The 21,329-nt window shown below is 35.5% G+C and overlaps 1 protein-coding gene across 2 annotated transcripts; it reads right to left on the reverse strand.

Moving 5' to 3' along the window:
• Window positions 1–62: 62 nt before the first annotated feature.
• On the reverse strand, window positions 63–20,434 carry LOC106664589 (flocculation protein FLO11-like). 2 transcript variants are annotated; one of them, XM_024224799.1, is made up of 7 exons: window positions 20,398–20,434; window positions 6,618–6,732; window positions 6,183–6,419; window positions 1,376–6,106; window positions 1,036–1,112; window positions 676–787; window positions 63–602 (listed from the first exon to the last, which is right to left on the reverse strand). In XM_024224799.1, exons 2-7 carry the CDS (start codon window positions 6,703–6,705, stop codon window positions 451–453), a joined length of 5,397 nt encoding a protein of 1,798 aa, XP_024080567.1. In that variant the 5' UTR covers window positions 6,706–6,732; window positions 20,398–20,434; the 3' UTR covers window positions 63–450. The 2 variants fall into 2 exon arrangements, with proteins under 2 accessions (XP_024080567.1, XP_024080566.1); XM_024224798.1 differs by having other exon boundaries at window positions 20,402–20,428.
• Window positions 20,435–21,329: the final 895 nt, after the last annotated feature.

A 21,329-nucleotide genomic window follows, 5' to 3' on the forward strand; every position in this document is an offset into this window, starting at 1 on the left:
TATTTGATTTACTTGAGAAAATGAGTGCAATGGGATCATTTAAATTAAAATTGATATTTTTGAGCAATAATTTATTGACATTTCTCTTTATAGGCACATACATTTATATATAAACTTTGATTTTTATTTAAATTAAACAATTTTATATCGTTTTGATACATAGTGTTATGATCACTTATCTTAATTATTTTTAAATTTAGAGAAAAATAAATAATTTCTAGCACAGTACTAACAGTTAAAGTTTTCTCACAGAAAGCGTTGACAATAACCATAGATCACTTTTCTCCACCACCACTATTACATACATAAAATATTCAACAATACATTATTATATTTACAGGGTGTTGAAAGGTTTATGTAGTAAAAAAAACCCATTTTTAATTAAACCTCGTATTAATAAAGGTTTAGTAATATCTACAGGTATTGTCAAGCTTTTTTAGTTCAGGTACATCATCGCCCAATCTCCCTATCTTCAATAGGAGCTGTATTCAGGCTCTCTTTATCACCATTTCCTCTATGACATTTTGGAATTCTATGAATTTTTTCACATCTTCTGGAAACATCCCAGTAGTGATAGCCCTCTGGGCACTCATATAGTTGGCCTATAAAAATAATATATATTTTTTAAAAGTAAAATAAAAATGATATGGTATTTTTGTAATTAATAATAAAGACCTTGCATTCTTCCTCTGCGATCGTAAGAACACTTGTAAAATCTTTGGCAGTCACCATCAAACGGGTAAGAACCTTGGGCTGGACAAAGCGTTCTTGTTGAGCGAACCTGGACCTAAAAATGAAACAGTTGTTTTAATGCAAAAATGTGAAATGTTCTGCTTTGAAGAAATCTATGATGAGGAATATACTCAAATCCTTCCTTCTTTTATTTGTCTTCGGACAATTTTACAAGAAGGACTAAATCAGAAATATGACACTATCTAATTACTTGTTATAAATTTTTTCAAAGTTAGCGAACAATTGCAATATTTGGGAAAGATTCACAATGTTGAAATTATCACGTGTTTTGTGTACACTTACCGGAGGAGGCAACCCATCGACGTATCTTCTTTGTCTGCTTGTTGGCACTGCTTCTACATTACATTTTTCACCTTGACCTTAAAAAATAAAGACAACTTCTGTCAAGAATTTGACTTAACCACTAATCAAAAAAACCACAACACATCAATTTAAGTTTTGAGTTTTTGAACTAAATAGAAAATTTATCAGCATCTATGCTGTTCATTAATGTAATGAATCTAAAAAATTCTGGAAACTAATAAGGGCCTGTAATTAATTTAATAATAAAGGAACACAAAAAGGCAAGGTATTGTTTTCAGTGTTGATATAAATTATTTAAGTATTTTAGAAAATAACTTACTTGGTTGAACGCACTTGACTTCTGTTTCATCGTAAATCGTTCCATTAGGGCAGGAAAGGACTAGAAGTTGAGCATTGTTCTGTGTCATTGTACACTGGTAAAACTGGTTACAATTTTTTGGATGCCGTTTGAATCCAGTTGGGCAAACTAAGTTATATTGGTCATTTTCTAATTCTTGGCACGCTCGACTAGGCTTGGATGGCATTGGCATCGTGGTTCCTTGGGTGCCTTCCATTGGCACAGTACTAGTCATGCTTACTTCTGTGGAAGTGTCAGGATTTGTTTCAGTGGATGACTGGGTTGATCCAGGTTGAGTATTAGTAAGGCCTGTAGTTGTCTGACTATCAGTTGTAGTAGTCTGGCTTCCAGTTTGAGTAGTTTGGCTACCAGTTTGAGAGGTCTGGCTATCGGTTGTGGTAGTCTGGCTACCAGTTTCGGTAGTCTGGCTACCAGTGGGAGTAGTCTGACTGTCAGTTGGAGTAGTCTGACTATCTGTTGTAGTCGTCTGGCTTCCAGTTTGAGTAGTTTGGCTACCAGTTTGAGAGATCTGGCTATCGGTTGTGGTAGTCTGGCTACCAGTGGGAGTAGTCTGACTGTCAGTTGGAGTAGTCTGATTATCTGTTGTAGTAGTCTGGCTACCAGTTTGAGAGGTCTGGCTATCGGTTGTGGTAGTCTGGCTACCAGTTTCAGTAGTCTGGCTACCAGTGGGAGTAGTCTGGCTGTCGGTTGGAGTAGTCTGATTATCTGTTATAGTAGTCTGGCTACCAGTTTGAGTAGTCTGGCTATCAGTTGGATTAGTTTGGCTATCAGTTGTAGTAGTCTGGCTGTCGGTTGTAGTAGTCTGACTTCCAGTTTGAGTAGTCTGGCTGTCGGTTGTAGTAGTCTGGCTACCAGTTTGAGTAGTTTGGCTACCAGTTTGAGTTGTTTGACTTTGAGTTGGGGTTGTTTGGGCATCTGGCTGAGTTGTTGGAGCAACTGTGTGGGATGTTGATTCCATTTCCCCTTGTGTGGTTTGACTATTAGTGTGAGAAGTTTCACTTGCTGGTGTGGTCATTTCATTTGTAGATTCAGATTGTGGTGTAGTGCTTTCTGTACCTTGACTTTCTGGTTTTTTAGTAGAAGTGGAACAAGATTCAGTCTTGCAATCTCTTGGAGGTTGAACACTATCCTCATAGTTACACACGTTTAATGATGGATCAAAAATTGTCCCTTCTGCACATTTAAATTCGTATAATGAGAATCGCTGTCCTTTGTCACCATCCCAATCAACACATCTATAAAACTTTTTACAGTCTTTTTCATCTGGAAAAAACCCTGAAGAAGTGCAAGTGAATTTTTCAGTTTTTTGGTTTTCACATGGTTGTGAAGCATTTCCAACTTGTTCTGGTTTTCCTGGTTGTTGACTTGCAGGTTGACCTGACTCTTGGGGATGCTGTGTTGGCTTTTGTGACACTTGACTTGTAGTTGGTAATTGTTCAGATGTTGGAGGAGATTGGGTTGGTGGGGATTGAGTCTGTGGGGACTGAGTCTGTGGGGATTGAGTCTGAGGAGATTGGGTCTGTGGGGATTGAGTCTGAGGAGATTGAGTTGGTGGAAATTGATTTGGTGGATATTGTGTTGATGGTGATTGAGGAGGAAATTGAGTTGGTGTATTGGGGTTTTGCTGTTGTGGCATTTCATTGGAACCCAGATTACCACAGTTCTTAACAGCCCAAGGATGATTGCAGACATTGTTTTCAGGATCCCACACAGTTCCTGGACCACAGCTGAATTCGTACATTTTAAAACTTGATCCTGTACTCACACAACGAACAAATTTAGAGCAATCGCCTTGTTTTGGGAAAAATCCTTCACTGGAACACTGCTGTTGACCGGTAGGAGATTGGTTATTTGTTGGCTTGCTGGTTTGTTGTCCTTGTTCACCTGGAGGCAGGTAAGTAGGTCTGGGTGTAGATACTTGGCTTTGATGCTGCTGCCCTGGGGGTAAAGATGTGGATTCTGCATATGTTGGCTCTTGGCTTGTTTTACCACATCCTGGAACTGCCCAAGGATGGTTACAAACTCTATTTGTTGGATCCCACACTGTACCTGGTCCGCAGCTAAAGTCTACTCTACTTAATTTACCATTGACATTGACGCATCTGAAAAATTTGTTACAATCATTAGGGTTTGGATAAAACCCTTCTGATGGACAATCTGCTGTTCCAGAAGGCATTGGTGATGTGCTAGAAGAGGTTGTTTGTTGAGACCCTGAGGAGGTGGACATTTCATTACCACCTTGTTGTTGAGAAGAACCAGATGAAGTTGTCATCTGATTTGATCCAGAGGTCGTCTGTTGGTTGGTTCCTGAAGATGTGGTCATTTGATTACTGCCTTGTTGTTGAGAAGCACCAGCTGAAGTTGTCATCTGATTTGTTCCAGATGTTGTCTGTTGGTTGGTTCCTGAAGATGTGGACATTTGACTGCTGCCTTGTTGCTGAGAAGTACCTGATGATGTAGTCTGCTGGTTGGTCCCTGAAGATGTAGTCATTTGATTACTGCCTTGTTGTTGAGAAGTGCCAGATGAAGTTGTCATCTGATTTGTACCAGATGATGAAGTCTGTTGGTTGGTCCCTGAAGATGTGGTCATTTGATTACTGCCTTGCTGTTGAGAAGTGCCAGATGAAGTTGTCATCTGATTTGTACCTGATGATGTAGTTTGTTGGTTGGACCCCGAAGATGTGGTCATTTGGCTGGAGCCTTGGGAACTCCCAGCAGATGACTGTTGTTGACCACTGGTTGTAGTAAGAGTTGATCCACCTGAAGAAGAACTCTGTTGGTTGCTTGAAGATTGTGAACTAACTTGATTTCCTCCTTGTGTTGTTGTCGTTGGACCAGTCGATACTGTACTTGCCCATGAAGCCGACGAACTAGAAGACTGACTGCTGGAAGAACTGGAACTATTGGACCAAGTTTGAGTAACAGTAGTATCACTCAATGGGACCGTGGTATCAGACTGTACTGGTATACTTGAAGGAGTGGTAGTCATTCCACAGTCTTCTCTATGTACTAAATACTCGTGATTACACGTTTCTGCAAGAGTATCCCATGCTGTTCCTTCTCCACATCTAAACTGGAACTTTGTAAATGTACCATCGCCTTTGTTCACACATCGAACAAACAGTTTACAATTGCCAGGGACAGGGTGGAATCCTTCGGAAGCGCATTTCACGTCAGAACTTTCATCTAAACTATCTTGTTCATTTTCTGGACTTCCACTTTCATATGGTGGTGGCTGAAGTTGTCCATCTGGTGTCTGGTTAGGCTGGTTAGGTTGGTTAGGTTGATGTTCCTGTTGGCTAGGCCTATTTTGTTGATCTGTTTGGGGATACTGTGGCTGATTAGGCTGATTAGGTTGATAAGCATTTTCTGGATTTTGTGGCTTGTTTGATGTTCCAGATGTTTGCGTATTTTGCCCAGTTTCTTGTGTGTCTAAGCAATCTTTTCGATTTGCGGCCCATGGATGATTGCAAGATTCTGTGTTGGGATCCCACACTGTTCCTGAGCCACAGCTAAATTCAAATTTTTTATAACTTCCTTTATCTTCTTTCACGCAACGATAAAAAGTCTTACAGTTTCCTTGTACTCCATAAAACCCATCATTGTTGCACTGTCCTGATCCCAATGGGTTTGTTTCTAAACTGTTTGAGGGATGCTCACCAGGTTGCTGTGAAGGTTGTCCTCCCGAGACGGTTTGCTGTTCTGATGGAGGTCCGTTAGGATACTGAGACTGAGATCCGGGATATTGGTTGTTCTGTTCTGGGCTACTTGGATATTGAGGTTGTTGTCCCGGGGATGGCTGACTTGGATAACCATTGGGATACTGGGGCTGAGATCCGGGATATTGATTGATCTGTTCTGGTCTGCTAGGATATTGAGGTTGTTGTCCCGGGGATGGTTGATTTGGATAACCATTGGGATACTGGGGCTGAGATCCAGGATATTGGTTGTTCTGTTCTGGACTACTAGGGTATTGAGGTTGTTGTCCCGGGGATGGCTGATTTGGATATCCATTGGGATACTGAGACTGAGATCCGGGATATTGGTTGTTCTGTTCTGGACTAATTGGATATTGAGGCTGTTGTCCTGGAGGAGGTTGCTTCTCTGGCTGTTCATTAACTTGATTGCTAGTTTCTTGTTTACAGTCAGTTCTGCTTACAGCCCACGGGTAGTTACAAGTCTCACTCTGAGGATCCCAAACTGTACCAGAACTACACTTAAACTCATATTTAACAAAACCGCCTTTTCCATCTTGTACGCATCTGTAAAACTCTTTACATGCTTGTCGAACGCCAAAAAATCCATCATTTTCACAGTTTCCATTGCCTAACATAAGTTCATTTGGCGAACTCGGATATTCGTTGTCGCCGACCGGGGAGGGAACGTTTGGCGAATTAGGCACAGAAGGATTTTCCGGCCTATAAGGGCCGTTTGAACCATTAGGGAAATTCGGATTATCAGAATTAGCTGATTCATTAGGACCGCCTTGCTCGTTCGGCCAAACTCCATTTGGTCCATGGGGAACATTTGACCCAGCTGGCCAAGGTTCATTTTGCCCATTAGACGAGGAACCGTCCTGTCCGTCAGGATAATTTTGAAGCTGCCCTCCCTCTTGCCATGGATTTTCAGGAGGTGTTTGGGACCATGGCTTATCCGGTTGTACAACGTTGTTTCCAGTCTGAGGCGAACTAGCTACAGATCAAAAACACAAAATTATACGTACCCACCTAGTTAAATAGTAACTTGCTCATCATAAGATGGTTTTTACCTTTGCAATTGGGTCTCGTTGAGTCTGAAGGATGCACACACGTGGACAAGGTCTCTTCAAAAACTGTACCAGGACCACAATCAAAATGTACCGCTGACAAAGAAGAGCCGAGGTCTACACACCGATAAAAACCTCGGCAGTTTGACGGGTCGGCGAAGAAACCTGGCTCATTACAATGAAATCGTTTTGCATTGCTTGAACTTTCTTGTAAGTTGTCTCCGCGAAATAATCTATTTCCTGAAAGAATAATAATTAGTCAAAAGTTATGAGTTCAAAATCAAGTTGTAAAAGTATGTATTTATATATCTATTAAACATTCAATGTGATCAATGGTCGTTACTCCAGCTATCAGTGTTCATGCCAGAATAATTTATTTTAATATTTGTGAAGAATATGGCGGAGTAAAGAAATATAAATTGTTGATATATAACTTACCGAAATCATAAATATCTTTGAAAAATTGTGCCTTGGTTTGTGTCGAGACAAGGAAGAGGAGGAAGATTTGAATCCTGGGAGGACTCATTTCTTTTCGTTTTCTTAGGAGGATCCCCTGTTACAAAATAAACAAAAATTATTATATTGCAATTATTAATTATGTATTTATTTATAAAATAAGATCTACAGGTAAGGCGCAAAAAAAGAATAGTCATAAGCTTACAAAACATAATCAAAAGTATAAGCTAAAATAAATATTATAAAAGTAACAACAACAAAGTTCAGAGATCATCTGTACAACAGATAAGAACGTTAAGCATTAGGGATCGTTTTAAAAGTATATAAAAGTCTGAGAAATAATCACAGTCTGAAGGAATTGTGTTTCCCAGGGAGGCGAGATGGTTAAGCGTGTTATGTCTCGTGTAACCGATGGTGCTCCACAAAACAAGTCGACTTGCAGTCCAAGACTTGAGAGAATCTCCTGAGAGGAGATCTGAGAATTGAGAACTTTTCATATGAAGGTAAGACAGGCAACCCGCCTTCTGTCTGAGTCCAGGCGGCACTGAAGGCAATTATTGCATCGACGGTAAAGCCCAGAGTCATTTGGGACTGCATTAGAGCCCTGTCAGACATTGGAGAAAATAACAAAATTATCCTCGTCTTGGTGCCAGAACACACAGGACAGAGGGGCAACGAAGAGGCCGATAAATTGGTCAAGGAAAGTTCAATGAGGACACCTATTGGCCTTGAACCCTTTTATGACTTACCAAACTGCCAAAAACGCGGATCCATTAGACAATGGATTAATAATAAGTTCTCCGCTCAATGGGAATGTAGCCCATGACAGAGGCATACGAAAATGTTGATCAAAGGACCAAAGTAGAAAGTAGCGGCAGGAGTACTAAATCTAGGAAGTGCTAGGACTGGAATTGGACTGACTGTTGGACTGCCAACTGGACCCTCAGACTCCGGAAGCGTACCTACCTACTAGATGTTTCCGTCTGTCAGATGCGTCAATTTCAGTACTGGGCACCTATTGGGCCTTACGTCTTACAAACTCCCAAAAACGTCCATCAGACAATGTATTAAAGATTCATGGCTTCCTCCGTTCAAAGAAAAGCCCAGGAGAGAGACATGCGAAAAAGTTCATCAAAGGACCATCGCAGAAACTAGAGGTACAACTACTAAATCTAGGACGTGTTTGGACTAGAATAGTTGGACTGCTAACTGGACACTGCAGATTCCGAAGGCGTACCTACCTACTAGATGTTTCCGTCTGTCAGATGCGTCAATTTCAGTACTGGGCACCTATTGGGCCTTACATCTAACAAACTGCCAAAAACATCCATCAGACAATGTATTAAAGATTCATGGCTTCCTCCGTTCAAAGGGAAGCCCAGGACAGAGACATGCGAAAAAGTTCATCAAAGGACCATCGCAGAAACTAGAGGCATAACTACTAAATCTAGGACGTGTTAGGACTAGAATAGTTGGACTTCTAACTGGACCCCGCAGACTCCTTGATGGCAGAAACAAGCCTGTGCAGATATTGCCAAGAAGAAGAAGAAACAGCGGAACATGTCTGTTGGTGCGAAGGCCTATCTAGGCTGAGATTCCTAATCCTGGGAGAGGAAATGCCAGGGCATGAAGGATACACACGGGAGCCTTGAAAAAGTCTTGGGGTCTGGTAAAGAACTTAATGAAGAGCTTCAGATAAAAAAATGGAGATACACAATAGAACAATACTGGTCACGGTGGACAGGTCATCATGTGTGGACAATGTGACAAAGAAGCCTATGGACATAGGCAAGGTACATGTGTGTGCTAAATCTAAAAGACAAGTATCTGTAAGCTCAACGCTGGGCATATTCAACCTGATTAATCTTGTTAAGAAATGTATGTCGGAAATACAACTCAAGATGACTCAAAAGGACCAATGACTGATATAAAATGTTGTCATTTATTTCATTTACTTCATCCAGGGGAAGACCACCAATGTGATATGACTAGAAATCACAATCTATCAGCTTAGAAGACCCATTGAATTTAATTCATCTGCATTTTGACTGATTGGCACACAAATCATTATTACAACACTAGGTAAAGAGAGCATTTAAATCTAATTGTTGTAATAAACAATCCGCAATGGAAGAAATATTAGAACATAACTTTAGGTCCTTAGTCAAAGAGAGTACGAATAAATACGAAAAACCGATTAAAATCCATTGAAAAATAATACAAAAAGTATCAGCGCAAGGTTAGAGCCCTGAGAGAACCCAAATGGAATTTGAGATGAGAATGAGATGGAACCATTATATGCAACACATAAGATCTTCTAGTCAGAAAGGAGTCAAGCCAAGAATCAAGTTCAACCTTCCTGAGAAGAATCGAAAATTTAACTTTATCGAAAGCCTTGGATATGTCATGAAAATAACATGAACATCTCTGGCCCAAATCGCGATTTTTTAAGTTAATAAATTCGTCGTAATGAAGCAAGTTGGTCGAAGAGGAGCGTATTGCTATTTTTGAAAACACAACTTTTGTTAGTTAGTATTATAATTTTTCCAGTTAAATATTTTATTATTTGCACCTTGTGAAACAGGTCCATATACTCGCCGACTTCACCCCATTACCTATTGTAAAACTGTGCACACGAGTGATAAATTTTTCTGAAAAATTGTACCAATTAATGAAATTTTCTGTGTCGTGTATACAGTTTTAGGCTTTAATGACTGGTATATGAACGACTTTGGAATCAGAGATATAAATAAGGTATTCTCAAGATCTAGTAGTAATCCGAGTAAAAAATCAAAAATGTGGGTAAATGTTCTCTTAATCTTACCAACTGAAAAAGGTTTGTTCATCAACCTAATATTTATTGGGATAATTAGGTACTAAGGTTATTGATAAATAAGTCCGATTTCTTATTGATGAAAATCATTTTTGCATTACCTGATAATATCATTGGTCTTTTATTTTCAAACAATAAACCAGGGTAGGTAATGTAAAATTTATCTTTCAACGATATACCTGTGACCGTTGCGGAACTAGGTCAGCTAGTCTTTGGTCAGTAGATGCCATAGATTTGGCCCCAAGTTTTTAAACATTGGGATTTACAATAAGACAATCTATTTGTACAAAATTGCCGAGGGTGTTGGACGTGAGCAAGTGTTGAAAATGAATTTTTAATAAACGTGACGATAATTTGAATATTACCGAGCACTCGAATTACTAGGCAAGGTCTCTCACTTCCGGCCTCGAATTACGAGAATTACGTCATTTGTAGATTCTATTCCTCGTGGATGTTTAGCTAAGGCTATGACGTCCTGAAACGGCGGCGAAGGTTCCGGCTGATGAAGACGAGTTTGAAGTTAAGTAGCAGAGGAACCTTAGATCGCTCAACTTTCCGTTTTTCCTCCTTTAGATGAAAAACTAATCTTCCAGTCTGTCTTATATTTACATATTTAGACTATTTGAATGATTGAGTTTGATATTTTGGTAAGTGTATATATATATATACACACACATAGGTTTATATATATATAAAGTTTACATGTATTTATTTGCGTGAGTAGTTAAGCGAGTGTGGATACGTTGATTATAATACACCTAAAGCAGATAAACGTATTTATTAGCGTGAACGTGTTTGGGTAACGTATGTTTGGGTGTTTGTGATGGAATGTACGGATTCCACAAATCCACCAAAATAGTGGAGGGTATTTATTTATTCTATTCTTCGTGGATTTTTACCTAAGGCTATGACGTCCTGAAACGGCGGCGAAGGTTCCGGCTGATAAAGACGAGTTTGAAGTTAAGTTAAAAAAGTTAAATTAAATTTAAAGTTAATACCCGTCTAATCCCCCAAATTAGCAGTGGGATAGGCGGGTAGACTCTGGCATAGTATCAAAAAACCCTATCGACACTCGATTGTGTGAAAGTATTTATTAGCGTGAACTTTGGAGTATGTTTGAGTGTTTGTGTCTCCACTTATAGACAAAAGTGGTTTAGGTTATTTAGATTTATATATCTTACCAGTGGTATAATCGGGTAGACTCTGGCATAGTATCAAAAACCCTATCGACTACTCGATTGTGTGAAAGTATTTATTAGCGTGAACTTTGGAGTATGTTTGAGTGTTTGTGTCTCCACTTATACACAAAAGTGGTTTAGGTTATTTAGATTTATATATCTTACCAGTGGTATAATCGGGTAGACTCTGTCATAGTATCAAAAACCCTATCGACTGCTCGATTGTGTGAAAGTATTTATTTGCGTGGGTGGTTAAGCGTGTAAGTACACGTTGATTCAACACTTGGTGTAGATGAACTATAATCTTTTGTGTGTTGGTTGAAATACTACTTAATTTTTAGTGATAGTATTTATTAGCGTGAAATTTGGAGTATGTTTGAGTGTTTATGTCTCCACTTATACACAAAAGTATTTTAGGTTATTGAAATTTATATATCTTAGCAGTTGGGTAATCGGGTAGTCACTGGCGTAATATCAAAAAACCTGGTGTCTACTCGATTGGGTGAACGTATTTATTTGCGTGAGTGGTTAAGCGTGAAAATACACGTTCATTCAACACCTGAAGCAGATGAACGTATAGTCTTTTGTGCGTTGGTTGAAATACTCCTTAATTTTTAGTGATTGTATTTATTAGCGTGAACGTTGAAGTATATTTGGGTGATTGTGATGGAATATAGTGATTCCACAAATACACCAAAGTAGTGGAGGGTATTTATATATATATGTNTATATATATTAGCAGTGGGATAGACGGGTAGACTCTGGCATATTGTCAAAAAACCCTATCGATTACTTGATTGTGTGAAAGTATTTATTTGCGTAAGTGGTTAAGCGTGGAAGTACACGTTGATTCAACACTTGGAGTAGATGAACGTATAGTTTTTTGTACGTTGGTTGAAATACTCCTTAATTTGTAATGATTGTATTTATTAGCGTGAACTTTGGAGTATGTTTGAGTGTTTGTGTCTCCACTTATACACAAAAGTAGTTTAGGTTATTTAGATTTATATATCTTAGCAGTGGGATAATTGGGTAGTCAATGGCGTAATATCGAAAAACCTGGTGTCTACTTGATTGTGTAAATGTATTTATTTGCTTGAATGATTTAGCGTGTATGAACACGGTCTGTGTGGAATATTCAGTGTATCCACCACCCTAATTGAATGAAAGGTGTGTAAATGAGAGTAAATGATTTTAAGAATGAATGTGAGTACGAATGTGTTCGGAACTGTATGCCTTGCGTATAAACATACAAAAAAATAAATTATGAATTTTGATTTGCTTAAATAAATGAGATACAGGTAATCGTCTAAAATTAAAGTTTACTTTTTTTTAAATTTATCTAAGGAGTACCAACTGAACAAAATTACATTCTCTCAACTAAGGCGCCTCGTGAGATTTTGCAATAAAAAGCAAAACGTTGAGACAAATTTGACTTTTTGTTTCCTTAAAGAAACAATGCAAAATAAAGTAATTCATCTTGTTGTTAGTTAAAATTGTTAGCCAAATTATCTGAACGGAAGCATAAATGTTGGGAGCTGTGATGAGATGATAAATAAGTGTGATGGGTTGTCTGTCTCTTTTTTTTCCCTTTTTGCAAAATGAAAACTTAAGGCTAAGCGATTTCGTCCGGTTATTACGCACGCCACTTCGGTTGTTTGCGATTTGAATCTTCCAAGTGAGGTAATCCTAAATTGCAATACTTTTGTACTATCGTGGAATTATTTAACAAAATGCAAATATTTAAACAAAATTAAAATTTATTGTTACTAGCAAAAGTTAATTGCAAATTAATAATATTTTTGAAAGATTAAGCAATATTTTTGTAAGCTGATTGTCAAATTTTTATATGCGATTAACATTTAAGGAATTATTGTTATATTCCATCAATGAATAATCAATCATCATTTATTGTTGAGGATAAATAACAACGACAATAAAACGTATTAAGTTAGTGCTTGTTTCAATTTTCCAATGTACAAAATGGTTTTATTTTTCATTTTTACTCGATTGGTCGATAAAATTATTATTTTTTATTATTAATAAACGTGAATTAATCGAAAATGAAAAACTTTTTCTTAATGTTAGCACTTTTATGATGTAAGAGTAAAAAAAAAAAAAACTTTTTCGTTCACCGTCATAGTTTAATACATGACAATAAAAATTTTCCTATACTCATCTATATACAGTGGTTTAGAAATTGTTTTCTGTATACACTAAATTTTGACATTGAAACATCAAAAATTATATCGAGAGCGACGACATTATACAAAGTACAGCAAAGTTAGGATCGAAATTTTTTTTCCACCCCGTTCATCTCAGAAACTTCCTACTTGCCAACCTTATCTTAGTTACCAATTTAATAAATTCAAAACGAAAGTTAAGATGTACGTAAAAGTTATGGTTTGAAACTAGAACGAATGTAATAAACAACCGTTCGTTGTTTTTAACATATCTGCCTTCTGACTATCCCAAAAGCTCCCTCGTCCATTTTAAGAAGGCCTACCTCCCGAGGTAAATGCACCATTAAAAGGTACATCAAAGTCATCAGTTGTAGAAATTTTGACATTTTCTTCTTCATGTAATTTAATATACCACGCAAGCATACAATTTAAGACCTGTACTTTTGTGTGCACTCGTCTTCATTAGTTATCTGTTAATTTTAATTAAATAAATTTTGTTAATACTCGTTTGTCAATCGTTTATTAAAAATGGCCATATGTAAAGTAATAAAGGATGGCAAATAGAAAACTAGGAATTTTAGAAAATATTATTATAATTTCTGCTAAAAGCACAATTTATTTGAACCCGATGTAAAATATATTTATAAAATTGGAAATTTTTTAACTAATTTTATTGGTTACAGACAAGTAAATAAGAAAAATTAGCTTTAAGGCACATTAATACTAAACTTTAACGTATGAAGTTTCAACCCAGTAGATGTTCTATTTTTCTAGTAGAAATTATTGTCTTAAAAAATGTGATAAAATAAATAGAGCCAAAGAATATTTTTTATTTCTCTCTTGAACCAAAGACACTAACAAATAAAATATAGGTGTTTAATATTTTTTAATCTTGTTTCAAATTTTTACCTTTTTTGGAGAAAAATTACACAGGGAATTTCAGGCCCAGTTTAACTTGAAAATTTCAAATACGACCTCATATATTCTGATATATCATTTTAAACAATTTTTTACGCTGAAAACAATGGGGCAATTGGATGAGCATTAAAGTTACTTTTTCATATTTACTAGCTAAACTGTAATGACTAAATTTACCACTAAAATTTTTTAACTATTTTATTGGTAAATTTAGTCATTACAGTTTGGCTGGTAAATAAGAAAAAGTAGCTTTAAAGCACATCAACACTAAAATTTAACGTATGAAGTTTCAACCCAGTAGATGTTCTATTTTTGTAGCAGAAATTATTGTCTTAAAAAAATGTTATAAAACAAATAGAGCCATTGAATATTTTTTAGTCTAGTTTCTAATTTTCACCTTTTTTGGAGAAAAATTACACAGGGAATTTCAGGCCCAGTTCAACTTGAAAATTTCAAATACGACCTCATATATCCTGATTTATCATTTTAAGCGATTTTTTACGCTGAAAACAATGGGGTCATTGGATGAGCTTTAAAGCTACTTTTTCATATTTACTAGCTAATTTTGTTATAAATAAAATGTATTTATAAAACTGGAAATTTTTCAACTATAATTTTATTATAATTATTTAAGGTTTTTAGTTGAGATAAAAAAGGATTCGAACCCACGAAGGTGGGGTTGAGATGGGAAGTTAGTGTCCGAGTGGATCGAGGTCACGATAGCTCAGGTGGTAGAGCAGCGGCGTATCTAGCCGAAGATCGTGGGTTCGAATCCCGCTCGTGCCATTGACTTTTTCATCTCAACTAAAAACTTAATTAATTATAATATATTAATTGGTCAAGCGGATCACGAAATTAGTGAATATAATTTTATTGGTAAATTTAGTCATTACAGTTTGGCTAGTAAATAAGAAAAAGTAGCTTTAAAGCTCATTAACACGAAGCTTTAACGTATGAAGTTTCAACCCAGAAGAAGTTTTATTTTTGAAGTAGAAATTATTGTATTAAAAAAAATGTTATAAAATAAATAGAGTCATTGAACCGTTTACTAATTTCTTCGTTCTATTATTTTACTACAATACCAATTTTTAATTTTGAAAAATTTGGTTTCTTGTTTAAAACAATTTATGAACATTTCTAATACGACACAGTGTTGGTATGAAAGAACTGTAGTGATGTTGAGGCTGAGCCAGTCTTCAAATAAATTTGAAATCGCATGTGAAAATTTTAATTATATAGATTTGTAGACATATTTTTTCTCCTGATGATGACTTTAAAATAGGTCGAAGCTTGGCAGTAATTTGCTTTTTCATCAAGACCACACTGTGATCCTTGGTATTCGCGAATAAAAAATTAGTCGATACATCGAACATATACAAATTTCGAAAACAAAAGGCGTTTATAACATGAGAAAAATGTTTCTAGACTCGAAATAAAATTTTCGATTTCAACAATACATATTAAGTTGGAAGAAATTATTTATGTAACTTTACAGTATTACAATATGATTTGAGCCTATATAAATCCTCCCCCCCCCAAAAAAAAAATCCATGTATGTGTTATGTATGCTATACAGTCCTTTTTAGATGGCCCGGCTGAATTTCTCTTGAACCAAAGACACTAACAAATAAAACATAGGTGTTTAATATTTTTTGTCAAGTTTCAAATTTTTACCTTTTTGGAGAAAAATTGAATAGGGAACTTCAGGCCCAGTTCAGTATTTCAAATACGACTTTAAATATCCTGATATATCATTTCAAACGATTTTTTACGCTGAAAACAATGGGGCAATTAGATTTTAAATTGGTCAAAAATGACAAAGCTATGGCAAAACGAAACTGGCAGGGTAATTTCGACGAAGAGCTGAATATTTTACTGGATGGATGGTTTTTAGATTTTTATTAATGTTGGAAGGTTTTTAGATTTTTCAAAAAATAAAATTGTAGATGTTCTCCGGACTTACAATTGTAACCCGTTCGCGCTCATCTTGTCCAGGGACTTCGGGACTCTGATTATGATGGGCGTCGAACGTTCCTTGCACAAATGTCGATTTGGGAAGTTGAAGATAACGTTCTTCCGTACATCCCAGTTTCTCAATTTTTTGAAGGAGGTTTGACCGACACTATTAGATGATTTTCCTTTGCAACAACGACAAAGAATGATTTTCCAGCTTGAGGATGCCCCTCGCACAATTCTTTGCAGGTGAGACGTTATTTAAATCCTCACTTCCGTGATAGGTGGATAGGACGTCTTTTGGCTTCCTCTGTCACCCGATGGAACTCCACGTGACTATTTTCAATGGGGCTATTTAAAAAACAGTGTCTACGCTAATCATAACCCAGCAACCTTAGTTGAAGGACTGCGGCAAATGCGTGTCAATCCATCTCACTTGACTCTATCGCTCTGAGCACCGATGAAGAATGGTTTAAAAGAGCAAATCTTTGCATCTTTACGCAAGACTAGCAGTTAAAACATGATTAATAAATAGAAAACCAAATGAATGTTTTTTTCCAAACTTTTTGCCATAATTTGCACCATTGTTTAAAGGGTAAAAATCTTTTAAAATGACGTGTAAGGATGTCAGGCCTGAGGTGACGTGAATAATTTTTCTCAAAAAAAGGTAAACGATTTGAAACTAGACTAAAAAATATTAAACACGTATTTTTTATACCCATCTAAAAAGGACACCCTATATATATTTTTTTAAAATAAATTTGAGAAAGTACCGAATAAAGTTAAATTTGTAAATCATAGATAGTCTTTACTACCATGATCGCTTATATTTTTTATTAGTTATAACTTACTGTAGTTTCAATAATTATTTGTTTAAAAATTCCAGTTTGAACATGAAATGTGATTAATAAATAACAAATCAGATGAATGTATTTTTTTTCAAACTTTTTGCCATAACTTGCACCATTGTTTTAAGCGTAAAAAAATCCTTTAAAATGATGTGCCAGGATGTAAAGGGCCATATTTGAAATTTTTAAGTTCGAACTGGGCCTAAGGTACCCTGTACAGTTTTTCGCAAAAAAAAACCATCTAAAAAGGACACACACACACACACACACACACACACACACACACACATATATATATATATATATATATAATTATAAAGTTATAAGTATAAATCATAGATAGTCTTTACTATCATAATCGCTTATATTTTTTATCAGTTATAACTTACTGTAATTTCAATAATTATTTCCTTAGAACTTCACGTATCTTTAATTATAACCTTTAACAGGTATCAGTATTTTTTTGACAAGGATATATTTCCGTTTAGGTTATGTTAAGCCAACTTGGAATGTAATTTTAGTTAAACGGTTAGTTATGCCTTTTGAACATGTTAAATATTAAATTCATTAGATTTTGTGGTCCGATTGACCGACTAATATTTTTCAATTAATTAATCTCTATGTAAGGTTTTGGTTGAGATATGGTCACGACAGCTCAAGTGGTAGAGCAGCGGCGTATTTAGCCGAGGATCGTGGGTTCGAATCCCGCTCGTGACACTGACTTTTTCATCTCAACCAATACCTTACATAGAGATTATATTAATTATTATAGCTAAAAGTTGAAAAATAAGGGCTTTTTTATTGTTTTGATTCGTTTTTAAGTAAAAGTGCAACGACTTGGTCTTGGACAATGTCACAGGATTTCTCAAGTCCTTGACAGTGAGTGTCACGGGCGAAGTGTGGAGGGTTAGGCAACTCCGAATTGCTCGTGTGACGAGCGGTGTTTAGTAGGAGACCTACTGCTCGGCAGAGAGGTCAGCCACCTCTTTCTTCTGAACGTTCGTCTCCACAGCTGGAAAGACTGGATGCCGTTCGGGTCAATCGAATGTACGCTTCCTCGATCCTCGAGGATCAAAAAAAAAATTGGAAAATGACACGCAACACGACGTTACAGCCGGGTGTACGTGGCCCGTCGTATTTCAACACTCCTCGAGAAAAAGGAGAAGAAAATAAGCCAGCTATATTTTTCAATATTTAGCGAAATTGGCAATTGAGCTATAAAAGAGATATTTCACATGAAATATATAGTAATTTTATTGTCTAGGCTAATGTTTATGATGCCGAATACTTCCTTGCCATCATCGCTGTAAATGTCTGACCTAACATGCTAAAAGTTGTTATAAAATAATTGCACTTCGCTGCTGCGGCAATGACGCTATTGAAATCCATTATTTCTCTGTTACTTCCTTGTAATAAGAACTAAAAACAACCACACCATTTTCCAACTGATCTTCAGAACAGGATTATTTCACGGCTATCTTTTATTAATAATTAAGTCTTTCAGTTAATTAATAGTAAAAACAACTGTCATGACCGGTATGTTATATAAGACGCTAACTCATAAATATTGCCAATATGCTTTTATTTATTAAGTAAACAGTTTGAAGATGACGAGCTTCCGTTTACCATCCTTCCATCACGTTCGTTCATCACGATTGTTAGCATATCTACATCCCATATACAGGACTCTTTCCTTCCTTTTAACTTTTCATTCTTATACATCAAGCGAACGAAAACATGACGGTGAAAATCATTTTACTTCAAATCAAAATTTTTATATTGGGTTCTATGTATATCATTTGACGATCTTTATCGAAATATTGGACCGTTGAAAGAACTTGGCATTTTTACTTTGCGTACTGGAAAACTTTGTTGTGATAAAAACCGACTACAAGAGAATACATTTTTAAATCTTCCATTTCAATTATTGCATTAAAATAATTAATATAAAAATTTAAAAAAAAGCTATTTATGTTGTGTGAAAATTCCTAAAATTCTGTTGTCAACGTAGCACATAGCAGGGTTATCTGATACCGATGGGCGGTCATTTATAAGCGAAAGAGAACAAATTAGGTCTGATTATCAAGAAAGTTAATTAGTCTCTTCTAAAAGTTTATTTAATTTAAAGATTTCAGATTCTTCACTTTTTTTTCGTTTCTGAATACAGGACATACTTTTTAAATAGTTCGTGCTAATTATTGAAAACCCGATTGAATATATATTATTTTGGGAAGTTCGTGCCCGAGTGAATCGAAGTCACGATAGCTCAAGTGGTAGAGAAGCGGCGTATCTAGCCGAAGGTCGTGGGTTCGAATCCCGCTCGTGACACTGACTTTTTATCTCAACTAAATTCCTTAATTAATTGAAAGATATTAATTGGTCTAGCGGACCACGAAAATTAGTGAATTTAATATATTATTATATTCTAAATTATTCTCAAATCTGGTAATACAAGTCATTATGTGTTGAGATATCCCTTATCCAAATAAAAAGCTCGTTAACTCATCTATCAAAGGTTTAGAAGTGCCCAAGAACATATATTAAAAACTAGCGTTAATTTGATTTAAATTTAAAGTTTTCTACTACAACTTAAAATATTATGAGTGATTTTTTTAAAATGGTTTTTAATTAGTGATTTACACCCGGCTAATTAAATAAAAACCAATATTACATTTCTGCGTATATGGGTTGCTTTTAAAAATAATTTTATTATCATTTTTATGTCTTAAATATATGTATTATTGGCGCTCTCTGACTAAGAGATGCACACATTCTATACGTATTCAATTTAAAAAATCGTGTTCAAATAAATCTCTATTTTGGCTTCATATTTGCAAAGAGTATATTAAAAACGGTTTTTATAAACATAGACGTATATATACAGAGAGAGAGAGAGAGAGAGAGAGAGAGAGAGAGAGAGAGAGAGAGAGAAAGAGAGAAATGCAGAAAGAAAGAGGCGTGAGGGAGAAAGATAATGAGAGATAGAGCAACATAGTGAGATAGTAAGCAACTGAATGAGAGAGTGAGCGAGTGAGGGCAAAAAAGAGTGAACCAGTGAATGATTGAGAATGAAAGTGAGAGAGCAAGAAAAAGAGAATGAGCGAGTGAGTGAAAAAGATAGTGAGAGAGAAAGAGAGAGCGATGGAGAGAGGAAAGAGAGAGAATATTTGAGTATAGTTAAGTTACTGGTAGAAAAGTGACTAAACTAAGTTGTAAAAAATCGAATTTTTAAACAAAAATAAATCACAAAGCCCATTAAAAAACAACGTGCGCGCAATTTTAATCAGTTTTTTACTAAATTTTAAAATTAGTGAATCTCAAGTTTTATTTAGTATTTGTAAGTCGTGTATTATTTTCTAACTTCACGAAAGTAATTTATGTATCATTCATTATATGCATGTCGTTTATATCAAATACAAAAAAAAATCATCTTCTCGAATAAAATTAAACAAAAACACGTCTGTATTAGTTGTTTCGTGAATGAATTTATTCCGAAATTTGTGTCATAATTAATCGTTTAAAAAAATTCGGTGTAAAATTATTATTGAATTTTAAGATTAGGCATAGTCCCAATAGAATGTTATTTCAAATAGTATTGGAAGGGTTTTAGTCTGAAATAAAAAGAGTAATACATATGCCACTTACGTTTATGTTGGCTAAATTATGTTTTCAAAAAAATTTAAATCGAAAATACAACACTGAATAGGATCAACGTTGTTCATATATATTTTTGTAAATAATTGACCAGTTTGTAATTAATTAACGCTGTTAATAATCCACTTTGTCACCAAGTTTCCATTGTATGTTTCACAACACTGACCCGATAGATTTTGTTTTTCTTTGACTTACTTACAGGGTCGTTGAGGCTACTCCGGTCCAAGTCTCGCGAAGTGTTAGCGAACTCTTGCTCAACCTCAGTTTATATAGGAGGTTTGCGGTAGCTATGGTTACGCACCCCCTCCCAAACCGAGGCGGACACAAACGCTAAAGAACACAGCGAAAAGATACGATAAACCACGTGGATGTTGTTGAAAATAACGACAAAATCGATGTATGCTTTTTATGTTGGTTAGAAGATAATTGGGGACATGAAGGGGGCAAGTGTATCGCATGGGTACAATTAAAATTACCTGTAACGCGAATTAGTTTACGTCCTGCTGAAACCTATTCGATTAGTTCAGTAATAAGGATATCGTGCTAAAAATATATCGTATAAATAATTGATATATGAAGAACTAAAAAAAAAATTTAAAACAGTTTCCGAAATTGCTTCCTGAATCAAAAATATATAGGACCACTGTTTTTTTTACTCTTGATCCAAATAAGGCTGATCAAATCGAATTTAGGGATGAAAGTTGAAAATGGTCGTTTTGATTTCACCGTATTGTTCAGTTAAAATACTAAATTTCTGATCATAGTGTTTTTTACTAAAGTATAAATTCATATTAATTATCAAATTGAAACCTAAAATTATTAAAAATTTTTATCAAAAAGCTAAATGATGTTTTCTTGTGTAATTCTTATAACATACATTTTTAAGGCAATAAAATATTATAAAAAGACAGAGAGATTAATTATTTGTTTATTTTTCATAATTTACATGGTTAACAACGTTTCAATTTTTCTTTGTTATGTATTGGATTTTGAACCATATTTTTTAATATATTTATCGGATATTTTTTTACCTCAACTAAAAATGAATGTCATTTTAAAAAGGTAGTTCCTACTCAGAGTAAGTTGTTTTCAACGACCCGGATTTCGAGCCTACAGCTCATCATCAG

This window comes from Cimex lectularius, unplaced genomic scaffold (assembly GCF_000648675.2).
Source record: "Cimex lectularius strain Harlan isolate CLEC.00 unplaced genomic scaffold, Clec_2.1 scaffold22, whole genome shotgun sequence".
NCBI classification, from domain to species: domain Eukaryota; kingdom Metazoa; phylum Arthropoda; class Insecta; order Hemiptera; family Cimicidae; genus Cimex; species Cimex lectularius.

What these genes read in the sequence shown, in the direction of transcription:
- LOC106664589 (XM_024224799.1), bottom strand. Translation starts at nt 6,705, where the DNA reads ATGAGTCCTCCCAGGATTCAAATCTTCCTCCTCTTCCTTGTCTCGACA. An exon ending in CAAAGATATTTATGATTTCG is followed by an intron (nt 6,420 to 6,617) that starts GTAAGTTATATA and finishes TTATTCTTTCAG; the next exon opens with GAAATAGATTATTTCGCGGA. An exon ending in AACGAGACCCAATTGCAAAG is followed by an intron (nt 6,107 to 6,182) that starts GTAAAAACCATC and finishes TTTGATCTGTAG; the next exon opens with CTAGTTCGCCTCAGACTGGA.